Source organism: Phyllobates terribilis, unplaced genomic scaffold (assembly GCF_046119375.1).
Source record: "Phyllobates terribilis strain yellow unplaced genomic scaffold, ASM4611937v1 Scaffold_12__6_contigs__length_324123572, whole genome shotgun sequence".
Taxonomy (NCBI): domain Eukaryota; kingdom Metazoa; phylum Chordata; class Amphibia; order Anura; family Dendrobatidae; genus Phyllobates; species Phyllobates terribilis.
In genome coordinates this window covers 114,694,409-114,709,910 of record NW_027362772.1, presented here as the reverse complement: position 1 = coordinate 114,709,910, position 15,502 = coordinate 114,694,409, and the positions used below count along the sequence as shown (strand labels likewise).

At 45.6% G+C, this 15,502-nt stretch overlaps 1 protein-coding gene across 3 annotated transcripts in view; it reads right to left on the bottom strand.

Annotated features, from left to right (window-relative positions):
* The window catches only part of RASIP1 (Ras interacting protein 1), a 543,508-nt gene that overhangs the window by 275,324 nt on the left and 252,682 nt on the right, over window positions 1–15,502 (bottom strand). For all 3 annotated transcript variants that reach the window (XM_073656239.1, XM_073656240.1, XM_073656241.1), the window contains exons 4-5: window positions 11,372–11,751; window positions 8,632–9,270 (exon numbers count right to left, since the gene is read on the bottom strand). In XM_073656239.1, coding sequence (XP_073512340.1) covers window positions 8,632–9,270; window positions 11,372–11,751 — 1,019 coding nt within the window. The remainder of the gene's footprint in view (window positions 1–8,631; window positions 9,271–11,371; window positions 11,752–15,502) is intronic.

The following is a 15,502-nucleotide window of genomic DNA, read 5'->3' as shown; positions in this document are numbered from 1 at the left end:
ATGTCCTTCTAGCACCACAGAGGAAGTAGCAGTCTGAGAACTCCAAGCAATCATAAGGAAACATGTGAGTATAACCAGCAACTTCCTGCTGCAAAGTGAAACTATTCATACACCTAGTCCTGGGTGTCAATCAGAGCAGGAGGAAGGTAGATTCTGTGTCCTAGCAAGAGACAGATCAAGGAAGGAGTCTTCAATGCCAAACGAAGAGATCTTCTGCAACCAACTGCAGGGCGACTGTCTGTCACTTCGGACACACCCATGACAGGTGGCTCCATGAAGTGATGTGATTGTTCAACTGATATCTCCTGCACTGTGCTGGCCTCCAGCAGCGTCGAAGCTGGAACTGGCCTTTGTCCCACCAGAATAAGTCGTGGAGCAAGGAGTTGATGGCTCACTTCTCTGTCACAGTTAACAGAATTTGCACTGAGAGGATTCAGATACCGTGCTGGATGTTGCTTGACCGACCCATCTGGTATTTGCCAAAATTGCCAGATGCCCAAAGATTAAGACAGACAGGCTCATTGCCAAGGAAAGTAAAAATAATCCAAATATATTCTTCAACTACATAAAAGAGGAAGCGACTCAAAAATGATAGAACTGCCTCCCTAAAAAATCTCAATAAAATAGTGAAAGATGATGAAAGAAAGAGCAATCAATTAATGTATTGCATTCTATTTGGATTATTCAAAGTTGTTTGATACAATGCAACATAAAGGTTGACATAGAAGATAAGAACAAATAGAACTAAGGGAACATATATGCAATTGAGTTAACAACTGGCTCAGTGAGAAACAGAGAATGATCATTAAAGGAACACACTCTGATTAAGTCACAGTTAAGAGTTGGGTACCACAAGGGTAAGTATTTAGCCGTCTTCTTTTTAATATGTGTTGTAAGACCTAGCAGAGGACATACCAAGTTTAATTTCAATATTTGCATATGATGGTAAGCTCTGCAAGGGAATCAACTTAGAGGAGGGTAATTTAGTATTTCAAAGGGATTTAGGGAAGCTGGAGACTATGGCAGAAAAATACTATTTAAAGTTTAACGTTGATAAATATAAGGTGTGACGACACAGCAGTTATTATTAATTATGCCAGACTTATTTTTTCAGTAGGTCAAGAGACATAAGCCATTGTTTATATGAGCCTGAACGTTGATTCTTGTTGTAGGTTGAATTGATGTTTGTTAATATGTCAAATGCCTATTGTAGCAATTCCTGCAGCTTATTGTTCTGCTATCCTTGAGGGACAAAGGTGCAGGTTAATTGAACAATCTATGTTTGTTAATATGTTGATGAAAGCAGGTCAATGAGAGATGACCTCCTCCCACCTTCCACAAATCCTGTGGAGAAATGACCGAATCAGAGCTGTGAACTATAAGAGGGGGGTCTGCCTCTGTTTCCAGAGACTCTACAGAACAGCAGCCAGGTAATCATGGCTTCAACTGGAGGAATACAGATTTGATCCACTGCCCATTACTGAACCCATGGAGACATTTGGAGAACCCAGGTTTGGATAATCAGGTCTCCTCAATAGACTGTCAGCTTCCTAAGCTTGCCGCTACCTCCTCTCTGTGGGTGCCCACCAAAAGCGGAGTGCCACTGGTCAGGGTAGTTGGCCCTGGAAGACTCAAAGTCGCAGATGTTTTAAATCTCGGTGAGCCAGCAGAAGGGTGAGACACTGTCATTTGCACCATCTTATGTACTTGTTTGGATTTTACTATATATTATTAACTGTTGGTGGTCCAATAAATTATGACTGTAGTGTGTTACCATCACCCTGTGTTGTCTGAGTAGTATTCTGCACATGAGAAAGGAGTATTTGTGTTGAGTGGGATGAGCCCTGGTCAGGGTAGTTGGCCCTGGAAGTCTCAAAGTCGCAGATGTTTTAAATCTCGGTGAGCCAGCAGAAGGGTGAGACACTGTCATTTGCACCATCTTATGTACTTGTTTGGATTTTACTATATATTATTAACTGTTGGTGGTCCAATAAATTATGACTGTAGTGTGTTACCATCACCTTGTGTTGTCTGAGTAGTATTCTGCACATGGGAAAGGAGTATTTGTGTTGAGTGGGATGAGCCCTGGTCCATGCAGTCTTTCTAAGGACAGCCAGGCCAGCAGATGAGAGCACCCACTGATCCTTGTGTCTCCACATAAGGTTATGCATATGAGCCGATAAACCACATAATTATGTAATAAATAGTAAAATGATGGTTAAAGCGGTCATTGAAAAAGTCTTGCGTAAGATAGGGGAGGAGCAGACTTGCCCATAGCACTTGCCTGGTTTGAGTGATGGCCATCACTCCTCATTTGAAATGTAGCAAACAAAGTATTGTATATTAAAGATATCTATACAATGCATTTCAACATTCCTCAGATATACTGAACAGAACAGAAGAGGGGGTTTAAAATATCTAGTCTGGTTGTGCAAAAGCTCAACCCTTGGAAACACATTTGGTTTTACAACAGTGCAGTCAACAGGACAGATTTCTTTTAGCCATCTACTTGCTATGGTGGGAAAATTGAGAAAAATTGAGATCTTCATGTAGGGTATTGGACCAGGATGTAATAATTTCAGATGTGTTTTTGGGTATAAACCTCTTCCTCAGACAATTAGATCAATTCAGAAAATCGATTTACAAACTCAACGAAAGCCTAGATACCTTTCTTGAGAAATATAATATTACATGGGTACTAGCTTCTGGGGATGGTACATAGATCCAGGAAACTCTGCTGCCATATGTGGGGTCAGGAAGGAATGTTTCCCTTAAAGTGGGGCAATTAGCATCTGCCTCATTGAGTTTTACCCTTCTCTGGATCAACATGTAAGCTTATAGTTTGAAGTCGATGGACTCGAGTCTTCTTTAAAACTATGAAAAAATTCACACACTTCTAAATGACACATACTGGCAAATTGCGACACAGACAATTCAGATACATGTATTGGTCTCCTTTAAAATGCACAGACAGCATGAGAGGAAGGTAAGCCATGTTTGGAAAGGAATAATGCTGCAATGTTTATGTAGCACCCTGAGGACTCGGCTGCTACAGGGGTATTACACCTCAAGCCAGAGGTGTGGTATTCCACTCCCGGGTAAGGATGGAGTGTGGAACTGAGCTAGTAGGCTGCATGCACTACATACATCCCATTTCCGGGGGACAGAACGACGGTACTCCCACCAGTTTATGTGCAGGTACGACAGCGTCTGTCCCTGGCTGGAGTGGGAGGGGGGGTGGAACATCCCAGTAGTGTAGGGGCAGATAGGGGGAGTAGTCTGGGTAAAGATAGGAGCTCATTGGGTGCTGGTCACCTGAGCTCACACATAGAGGGAGTATATAAGGTGGGCACCATCTTAGAACAGGGTCAGTCAGACTGAGGAGGAGCAGAGCAGAGGAGCTCAGCCAGGAGGGCTGACAGGGAGCTGTGGCTCCAGCTGGGCCCAGCTCCAGGGCCAGGCCTGTAGTGGAGAGAAGGAGGAAGAAAGGCCCAGAGACACAAGACAAGAGGGAACCCTAAGAACCCAGAATCAGACCAAAAAGGGTGAAGGGTTGGCGGACACGGGTACCGGAACCCGAACTGGTGGAGGCCACTTATCCTCAGCCAGGAACCGGAGGTCGTGGTCAAGATTTGCCACGACCCTCACCAAATCCACCAGAAAGGCACACCAAGCATAGGGTCAGGGAACCCAGAGGAGGTTTGACCACTAAGAGACCCGAGGGAGCCGGCCAAAGGTGGATCCCTGGTGGGAATGGCCAGAGACAGAGAGGGAGAAGGGAGCTCAGGACCACGCTCCAGAACTGCCTGGGGGTTAGCCGAGTCCAGGACCTGGTGGACGCAGCACGGCTCGGGTGGTCACTCAAGGCCAGAGTGACCAAAAGAACACCAGTAAGTAAAAGCCCTGAACTGCATCTCCTGACTCTGAGTCTCCTTGCTGCACCTTCACAACCACCATCCTCCACGTCTGACCCCCTGAGGCTATACCCCTCCCGTTGGGGGTTATACTACCACAGCTGCACACACACCACCAGCCTCAGCGGACCATCCTGCAGCGGCGGCCTTTTGACCGCAAATCAACGGGTGGCGTAGTCGACATCCAAGTTAACATCTACTGCCATAGACTGCCACTTAGTTTGACACCCTGGGCACGGACCGGGTCACCGCCACAAGGACTACTACCCCTATCCAGATCCGGCTCCGGGTATCCCCTGAACATGGCCCAGGGGGTGCGTCAACTTTGGCGTAGTTGGCAGGATCACGTGCCCGCAACAACCGGGTACTGCGTGCCTGAAGAAAAATTCGCATTTACCTCAAAACGAAGTCTCCCGCCAATTCCAGAGGGTCCCCGCCATCGGACGCCATCTCGGATCAGTTCCCGCCATTTGCCCGTCATCTGCAGTCTTTTCCCGCCATCTGCAGTGTTTCCCGCCACTGGGAAGCAGTTCCCGCCATCTGAGAAGATTTCCCGCCTTGGCAGAGCGGACGCCATTATGGGCGTGCCAGAGGATGGCAAGAGGCCACCTCCCATCGTGGGCCAGGATCGGAAATGGCGCCAAAAGTGGAAACCGCCCCCACCAGCAGAGACTGTGATGATTAATATGTCCATCAGCGTGAGGGAACTGCCCCTGGAACTGGCAATCACAAAGTTGCCCCAGGACGACCCCCAATGTGGGCGGATACAGAACAAAAGGAAGAAGATGGGAGCAGCCTGGAGGAGTCCAGAGAGAACACACCCGGAGATGGAGGGAGAGTCAGGCAGCACCGACCCTGTGGTCAGGAGCCTGTTGCAGGCCGCCACTCCAGAAGGCCTGCTGGAGATCCTGGCGCAGCTCCCCGGAGATCGGGAGCGTGCACGGACCGCGCTGGAGGGCCTCGCACGGAGGATGGCCCGGGTGCAGCGGGAAACACTGGCGGAGTGGACCCGAGAGATGGCCCTGCAGGCTGGAGCCTGCCAGCGAAGCATGCCACCCGCAGCGAGGAGCAAGTCCACCTCTGAGGACGGCGAAGGAGGGACGACGGCCGGAGACGACGCCGCGGAGGGAGCCGAAGAGATGAAGGCAGGTAATGGGGACGACAATATCCCGTGCCCAGAAGCCGTAAACCTGCCCCAGCTCCCCGTCGCAGAGCCCGAAGCCCCACTCACCGTTCCCGTAGCCGCTGCGTCATCGCTCCAAGCTAGGCCTCAAGCGGCCGGAGCCGCGGCCACGCCCCCTGTGACGTCACACGTCTCGATCCAGAGCGCGGCCAAGCAGGAGACGCCACCGGCCTGGTCGCAAGGCCAAGTGCCCCCGGGCGCCGCAGTGCCAACAGCGCCCTCTACCTCCACTGAGCCACCGGCCTGGTCACTGGGCCAGGTAACCCCGGGTGCCGCCGTCTTCACGGTGCCCTTTATATTCAGGGTGCCCCAGGCCTGGTCGCAAGGCCTGGTGAACCCGGGCGCCGCCACCACAACAGCGCCCTCAACGTCCACAGCGCCACACCTGGGTGAAGACCTATTTGCCCAGCACACATGCCCGGATGGGCAGCCCTTTGTGTGGCCACCGGAGTATTACCATCCCCGACTCCGGAAGGAAAGACCCCTGGATGAGCCCCTGATCCCGGCTCCGGCGCCCGCCAAGATCACCCCACTCTCGTTGGAGGAAGCGCAGTTTGCGTGGGACCCCACCGGAGAAGACCTCATCGGGTTCACCGAGGAGACCCGGGCAGCCGCAGCCCAGCGTGCGGAGTGCTGCCAGCAAAATTGGAGGTTTTTGCTAGAGAGCGACGAGAGAGGCGGGTCCGCGAGGAGCGGCTCCAAGTTAAGAGCGCCGAGCAGAAGAGCCGAGCCCGCAGAAACCCCCGTGCTGCCCACGGTCCCCGTGCCAGCGGGACTGTAATAAAATTCCAGTTGGAGCACGGGTGGGGTTTCATCCGGGACCACAAGACCCCCGGCGACGTCTTTGTCACCCGCAGAGACGTTGAAAGTCATCTGCCGGAGGGACACAGAGGTCGTGACCTATACCTGGGTGATGAGGTCACCTTCACCCGGCATCAGTGCGCCAAGGGCCCGTATGCCCTGCACTTGCATAGACTTACTGAGAAGGAGCTACGGGGTGAGGAGGATCAAGAGGACCCGGACGGGTCTAAAGATTACCCTCAGCCAAGAGCACACCGCCACTGATGAACTGTAAATAGAATATGTAAATAGTTACCCGTGTGGGTACAAAAACTGTTGCTACCAAAGTGTAGTCCCCGTCGGGACCAACAAGTGAATACCCGTGTGTCCCTATCCCTTAACAGGCTGAGGACTGTGAGCAGCCATTCCTTTTCCCCACTGGCCGAGGACTGAGAGCGGCCATATTCCCCTTGTACATAGTTGCGCTTCTTAAAGCGCCCCCTACCGGTTTTATAGGAAACTGTGTTTTTTCTACAGGAGACTGTTGCACTTTACCCGGTCACAAGTTGCACCGTGGCCGGAGAAACAAGAATGTTTATATGAAAAAGTTTTATGCTGATAATATATATATTGTTTTATATGTTTATGATGTTTTTAAAAAAAAAAATTGTATGTTTGTGGATGTTTTTATTCTTTTACAGCCCGAGGACGTGTTGTGATTTACCAGGGGGGAATGTAGCACCCTGAGGACTCGGCTGCTACAGGGGTATTACACCTCAAGCCAGAGGTGTGGTATTCCACTCCCGGGTAAGGATGGAGTGTGGAACTGAGCTAGTAGGCTGCATGCACTACATACATCCCATTTCCGGGGGACAGAACGACGGTACTCCCACCAGTTTATGTGCAGGTACGACAGCGTCTGTCCCTGGCTGGAGTGGGAGGGGGGGTGGAACATCCCAGTAGTGTAGGGGCAGATAGGGGGAGTAGTCTGGGTAAAGATAGGAGCTCATTGGGTGCTGGTCACCTGAGCTCACACATAGAGGGAGTATATAAGGTGGGCACCATCTTAGAACAGGGTCAGTCAGACTGAGGAGGAGCAGAGCAGAGGAGCTCAGCCAGGAGGGCTGACAGGGAGCTATGGCTCCGGCTGGGCCCAGCTCCAGGGCCAGGGCTGTAGTGGAGAGAAGGAGGAAGAAAGGCCCAGAGACACAAGACAAGAGGGAACCCTAAGAACCCAGAATCAGACCAAAAAGGGTGAAGGGTTGGCGGACACGGGTACCGGAACCCGAACTGGTGGAGGCCACTTATCCTCAGCCAGGAACCGGAGGTCGTGGTCAAGATTTGCCACGACCCTCACCAAATCCACCAGAAAGGCACACTAAGCATAGGGTCAGGGAACCCAGAGGAGGTTTGACCACTAAGAGACCCGAGGGAGCCGGCCAAAGGTGGATCCCTGGTGGGAATGGCCAGAGACAGAGAGGGAGAAGGGAGCTCAGGACCACGCTCCAGAACTGCCTGGGGGTTAGCCGAGTCCAGGACCTGGTGGACGCAGCACGGCTCGGGTGGTCACTCAAGGCCAGAGTGACCAAAAGAACACCAGTAAGTAAAAGCCCTGAACTGCATCTCCTGACTCTGAGTCTCCTTGCTGCACCTTCACAACCACCATCCTCCACGTCTGACCCCCTGAGGCTATACCCCTCCCGTTGGGGGTTATACTACCACAGCTGCACACACACCACCAGCCTCAGCGGACCATCCTGCAGCGGCGGCCTTTTGACCGCAAATCAACGGGTGGCGTAGTCGACACTAAGAACATCTGCAAGGACTGCCGCACACTGAGTTTGACACCCTGGGCACGGACCAGGTCACAGCCACTCGGAGACTACAACCCCCATCTGATCCGGCTCCGGGTATCCCTAACAACATGGCCCAGGGGGCGCATCATTTACATGGCGCAGTGATCCTGTCCTTTCAGGAATAGTTTTCAGTGTGCTCTTTGTCATCAGAGACAGGATTGCAGTGACAGGTAACACCTATACACAGATTCACCATTCATAATAGGTAATATCATACCGGACCCTTCTTCCCCCTCCCTCCACAAAGACCTGTGCACACACTCATTGGATGCTTCAATAGAAAATATAGGGTCTGAGCAAGGGTATTGCAGCTAAAGTACATGTAGATTTCCTGAAAAGGAAGTTAAAGTATAAAATAGCCCTAGGTGTCCAGGGTGAAAACAATATTGCATCAAAAATGTAAGAAATACGTTTACCACAAAAACCTGATTTAAACTATAGATCGTCTTCTGATGATACACTCACTTTAAACAAAAACCTAATCATATAGAACATAAAGTACAATAATTCTATTGAGATTGTTCAAAAAAATATGAATCCTGATTCTATATTCTTGTGTATTTTCTGGGAAAGGTATATAGTATATTAATGTTAAGTCTGGGATTATCATTCATCTCTCTTTGTTAATTGAAATAGCTGTATGATTTTGCAAGCATTTTTTATATGAACAAAATGTGAGTGAACTGTTCAGCTTGATGATTAATGGACCATTAGACCTTTAACAATTCTATGAAGATTAAAATACTCTTTCATTTTCATAATAAGGAAATTCCTAGAGAACTTATGAAAATGAAAAGCCTTCTCATTAAAAGATATCAGATTACATACAAACTATCATTACCATCACCATTTCCACAGCATATTAAAAAAAGGCTGATATATGTTGTAAATGTCTTACCCAAACAACTTCCTTTATCATGGTGGCAATCTTCATTACAAGTTTTGGAAAGTGTCCAGGGTCCAAAGCTCGAGTCGAATGTTCAATACATAGACTAAAGAGATATGCTGGAGCCAGTTTAAATTCAATTTTCGTGTTATCAGATTTCTCAATAATCTCCTTTAACACAGCATCTTCTTCTTGAGAGCGATATTGTAGGATTAAATCTTTACTTTCTATGTAGGCCTGAACAGCCTCTTGACGCTCCTGAAGTGATCTACCACACATCTGACATGAAAATGCCCCACTTAACCCAGAGGTAGACCAGGACTGAGGAAGCCAGGCAGGACGTGTCTGAGCTACTCTAGGATCTTTGTACATGAACAGAAAATGCTCTCCAAGCCCTAACAAATCCCCAGTATGTAGTTCAGCTTCTCTTTGGAGGACTCCTCCATTGTGCGAAACAAGTGCCCCTCGGTATGGTCTTACACGGACTATATTCTTCTGAGTTGAAGAATCCAATCGCCATACACAACAATGGCGAGGAAGTATATCAGGAGCAGACAAAAAGGTATCAACATAAGGACCCTTGTCTCTTGAAGCTTTTTCAGCTCTTCCAAATAGATGCTTCTTCCGTGTCATCACATATATGACAAAGTCCTAAGATAAAATAAATACATTTAGAAAAATTGTAATCTACATTTACAGCTTCTATACAAATGCACAGAACTGAACTAAAATTTCAGACAAAGCTTACAGATAAGAAAAGCACTGTTTCTTAACAAAAAAAAAGGTTTACTTAAAGAAGACCTATCAGCAGGTCTAAAGTGGTCAGTTTTTACTCTTATTTTATTTTTCCTGCTCCACTGATTATCCCTATTTTTTCTTAGGGTTCCAGGGATATGAGCCTTGTTGTTTGGTGCTAATTTGCATGTTTTTTATTAAGGGGTTGTTGCTCACATGATTTTCTGTGGACATGTACCGTATTTTTTGGACTATAAGACACACTGGACCATAAGACGTACTAGGTTTTAGAGGAGGAAAATAGAAAATAGAAAATAAATTAAGCAAAAAATGTGGTTATGATGCCCTGTTAAGGGTGAGGCGGTCTGCTACTGACACTGTTATAGGAGCAATATCCCCCATCCTGGTATATATGGCCCCCTCCTTTCTGTTATATGTGGCCCTCATCCCTATCCTGATATGCATAGCAGCCCAATCCACCATCTTAGTATGCATGACACCCTAATCCCCCATCCTGGTATGCATGGCCCCCTCATCCCTCTTCCTGGTATGTATGGCACCCTTCATCCTGTTATGTATGGCCCCCCTCACACCTATCCTGGCATGTATGGCACCTTCATCCCTCTTCCTGGTATGTATGGTACCTTCATTCCTCTTCCTGGTATGTATGGTACTCTTCATCCCTGTATGTATGGCCCCCTAATCCTGGTATGCTTGGCACCCCCTGATTCCCGTCACGCTGCACAGAAAAAAAATTAACTTTCATACTCACCTCCCTTCTCCTCCATACCTGCATGAGGGGGCCATACATACAGGGATTAAAGGTGCGATACATACCGGGATGAGGGGGGCCATGCATGCAGGGATAAAGGGTGCCATACATACCGGGATAAGGGATAAGGGGGGCCATACATACAGGTATGAAGGGAGCCATACATACCAGGAGCCGCCCTGCGGGCACAGTGTGCCGTTTATGAAGGCAAATTAATATTCACTGCTCCCCATGCCCATGGGCATGGGGACCAGTGAATATTCATTTTCTTTAGTAGCGTGCACAGTGTAGGCTGCAGCAGGAGGCTGCTGTCTCCTGTGCACAGCTTCTCCGCCACTTTCTTCCCCCACATCCCCCACCACCCACAGCCACAGTATTTATGTATATCGGACTATAAGACACAACCGACAATGCAATTAAAAATACAACTCGTCCCACAAAAAAATAAAGGTCTAGTATTTTTTTATAGGTCTTGGAATGTAAAAATATAAAGAAACTTAAAAAAAATTGCTTGGTCATTAAAAGGATTTTTCAAGATCACAATATTGATTTTGGCCTATCTTAGAATAGGCCGTCAATATCACACTGTTGGGGTCCAACATTTAGCATGACAGCCAGTCAGCTGTTTGAAGGGGTCGCAATGCTCAGTCGACTTATGAGGCTTCTTCACTGTTCACATTGCTCCATCTACCTGCACACAGCACATGAAGTAGTGGCCGGATGTGATGGGTTCTTACAGTGTTTACCTTTCAAATCACCATCAAGTTAATTGGACAACACTGCAATGCTCAGAACAGCTTTACTAGGTGTACAGCATGCAGGCAGATTTAGCAATGCAAGTCTTAAAAGTAGGCCATTGATAGTTTGATCCCAGTAAACTCTTTTAAATCCACAAATAGGGTGGTTATTAAAGGATTAATGTGTTACAAATGTTCTGATTATAGGAGAAAATATTGTACCCAGTAGGCATCCTGCCCATTATTTAGATAAAAAGGTGAGTAGAATCATTTGTTTCTTTTTAAAGTGTACTGGAGAAGGACAAAATGGGACCCACGTAGGGGACATTTTACCAGAATTGAGGATATTATACCAGAATTTAGACATTTCATCAGGATGGGGGACAGGGGACATTATACCATAAGGGGACCAGGATGGGGAAAATGTTTTAGCACAAGAAACAAGAATAAACAAGAATAATCATATTGTTATTCACCATACTGTTATTAAGTAATAATAAGTAATTACCACATCTTTGCTGTAACCTTGCAAAAGGAGGAAGTATGGATGATCTGTAGGTGGCTGAATTAAATACTGAGAGAGGCGTTCAAAATCTAAACCAATCTGATCTGTAGCATCCTCTGAACCATCTACGCTGCTACTGCATTCTGTTGAGTTTAGCATGTTTCCATCTTTTGGGTTTAGCCCTCCATCTTGACCAGGGTCTGGATCATTAGCCACCATACTCTTAATGCTTTTTCGTTCTCTACGTTTCTTGGTGTTTAAATTGATATCACTTATACTGCGACGAAGAGAAGTGCTGTCTTCTCTCTCTCTTAACGGGGCATTTCCACCAGAAGCTGCACGAGACCGACTTTTTTGTAGTCTTCGAGCTTGTGCATTGATTCCTGTTAAAATATTAGATAAAATAATTTTAAAGATCATTCAAACATTTTCTAGATATTTATACTAATAAGAACACAATTATAGAAATAAACGTACATTTATTTAGGCAATGTATAGTACTGCTAATGATTCAGTACACTACTGCATGATAAGTAAAATAAAATATAAATTAAACATCAATAATTAAGTAACTGAAGAGACAATTACTAATTAAGTTTCAAATGTATTCATTTGTTACAAAACGTTGAAAAGAGCAAGCTAAGACTTTTTGATTTTCCTGTCTTATAGTGTATATTATGGAGTTATTTATTTGATAAGAAACATTTACTGCTCGGATTATTTTTGTTTAATAGAAAAAAGAGATTTGACGTTTCGGAGTAGACCGCGCTGCTGCATAAAGGAAGCAGTTTCAGAGTGGAATAGCAATTGTGCAATGTAGTTTGTTTTGGAAAAAGAGCACGGTATGAGCACAAAACACGTAAAAATAAAAACTACAAAATTGCTATTCCACTCTGAAACTGCTGCCTTCATACAGCAGCGTAGCCTACTCTGAAACGTCAAATTTCCTTTTTCTATTAATCGATATGCAAAAGAGGGTTTACCTTCATTTACCGACAGGACTGCAGCTTCTCTTAAGGGGCAATTATTAGAGTTGTGACAATCACAACCCTTTCAGATGAGCAACTCCATAACACCCTTCTCGTTTGTACCTTTCAATATCACCCTATGTGTGCTTGTACCCCCCCCCCCCCCACACACACACACACACACACACTTTTTTTTCTCAGATAATTTTTGTGAATGACTTGATCACTAATTTCTAATGTTTGGTTGGAAGAACTGATTTATCTCCTGCTTTGAATTAATGAAGCCTATCTAAGGAGGAAGGCTGCAAAGGAAGTGAAGAGAAAAGCACGAAAGTGTAGGAAAGGGAGTAGGAAAAGAAAGAATAGAAAGAGGAAGAGAGAATGGAAGAATAAAAAAAATATTACGCCTCACCATGTGTTAATCTGAAAAAAACTCTAAAAATATAGCTAATATAAATAAAGGTTCAAGTATTAGACCTTCTGATTCACAAGAAGTAGAAAGAGTAAGAGAGAAGATAGAGTGAAAGGTCATAGATAGTCCATGCATATGTCATAACTAGTGATGAGCGAGCATGCTCGCTACTGCTCAGTGCTCGCCTGAGCATCCCACTGCTCGAGGTGCTCAGCATTCGCCGAGTATTTCCGGGGTTGCTCAGCAGGAGCTCGGGTCCCCTCCCTTCATGTTTGGCACTCTTTAGAGCGCCAATCAACATGCAGGGATTGTCTGTCACACACTGTAATGCCGCAGCCATGTTGGTTGTTGCATTACAGTGATTGGCTGGCCGCACAGCGTCATCAGGTCTACATCAGACCTGGCACCGCCATGCTCGTCACAGTCACTCTGGAATCAGATAGTGTAGGGAGAGGTGCTGCTGAGCTAGGGAGAGATTTGCTTGTTTCTAGTTAGTATAGGTATACAAAACTATATTAGACACACATAACCTGTATATCAACATATAACTTACAGTCCTTCTGAGGACTAATCCAGCTGCAGAGATATCAGTGCTAGGCAGGCAGGGTATATAGCAGACTGCAGTGCACATGGCAAGAGGGTCCATTCCAGTTCTGTCTGCTGCTGGTGCTTTTACAGACATTTGTAGAAATAGGCTCAGGTATCAGGGGCCAGGAATATATATTTTTTAATCTTAATCCTGATTATTTGCTGAAAAAGCAAGTTCCAGAGAACACCGTTTATCTGCGCCATTTGCTTGTTGGCACTGCAGAATACAGCCAGGTACTTTCCATATTACTGCGCTAAAAATCCAGCTATTTAAAACGGTGGTTTGTCCGTCACACGAATCATATATAATTGCGCTGAAAATATTGCCACTTCTGGCCTTCATTTAAATTTTGTTACAGTATGTCAGTGAACTTATTGACACAAGGTCGGCGCTGTTAAAAAGATTTGCCTACAGGCCAGCTATTTAAAACTGTTGTTTGTCCATCACACGGATCACATATAATTGCGCTGAAAATTCTGCCATTTCTGGCCTCCAATAAAATTTTGTTGCAGTGTGTCAGTGAAGTAATTGACACCAGTTTACTGTTAAAAATAGTTACCTACAGGCCAACTATTTAAAACTGTGGTTTGTCCGTCACACGGATCACATATAATTGTGCTGAAAATTCTGCTTTTCTGGCTTCCATTAAAATTTTGTTTCAATGTGTCAGTGAAGTTATTGACACCAGTTTGCTGTTAAGAATAGTTACCTACAGGCCAGCTATTTAAAACTGAGATTTGTCCGTCACACGGATCATATATAATTGCGCTGAAAATATTGCCATTTCTGGCCTCCATTTAAATTTTGTTGCAGTGTGTCAGTGAAGTTATTGACACCAGTTTACTGTTAAAAATAGTTACCTACAGGCCAACTATTTAAAACTGTGGTTTGTCCGTCACACGGATCACATATAATTGCGCTGAAAATTCTGACATTTCTGGCTTCCATTAAAATTTTGTTTCAATGTGTCAGTGAAGTTATTGACACCAGTTTGCTGTTAAGAATAGTTACTTACAGGCCAGCTATTTAAAACTGAGGTTTGTCCGTCACACGGATCATATATAATTGCGCTGAAAATATTGCCATTTCTGGCCTTCATTTAAATTTTGTTACAGTATGTCAGTGAACTTATTGACACAAGGTCGGCGCTGTTAAAAAGATTTGCCTACAGGCCAGCTATTTAAAACTGTGGTTTGTCCATCACACGGATCACATATAATTGCGCTGAAAATTCTGCCATTTCTGGCCTCTAATAAAATTTTGTTGCAGTGTGTCAGTGAAGTAATTGACACCAGTTTACTGTTAAAAATAGTTACTTACAGGCCAACTATTTAAAACTGTGGTTTGTCCGTCACACGGATCACATATAATTGCACTGAAAATTCTGCCATTTCTGGCTTCCATTAAAATTTTGTTTCAATGTGTCAGTGAAGTTATTGACACCGGTTTGCTGTTAAGAATAGTTACCTACAGGCCAGCTATTTAAAACTGAGGTTTGTCCATCACACGGATCATGTATAATTGCACTGAAAATATTGCCATTTCTGGCCTCCAATAAAATTTTGTTGCAGTGTGTCAGTGAAGTTATTGACACCAGTTTACTGTTAAAAATAGTTACCTACAGGCCAACTATTTAAAACTGTGGTTTGTCCATCACACGGATCATATATAATTGCGCTGAAAATATTGCCATTTCTGGCCTCCATTTAAATTTTGTTGCAGTGTGTCAGTGAACTTATTGAAACGAGGTCGGCGCTGTTAAAAATAGTTACCTTCAGGCCAGCTATTTAAAACTGTGGTTTGTCCGTCACACGGATCACATGTAATTTCTCTCCAAATTCAGTAATTTGTAGTGAGAACGTAAGATATTGTCCTCCATTTAAAATGGGCAAGGCACGTGGCAAGGGATGGGGATATGGACATGATGGTGATGGTGCATGCAGAGGCCGAGGCCGTGGGCAAACTGAAATTGAGCCACAACAAACACCCACATCTTCTCTCTCGACCTTCCTGTCCAAATTAATAGGGGACCGCAGAACACCACTATTGAACACAGAGCAATTTGAAAAGGTTATTGGTTGGATAGCAGAAAATGCTTCCAGTCACTAAGCCACCACCACCACAACCCTGTCTTCCACACGGTCAAGTCTCAGTAGCTGTGAGTC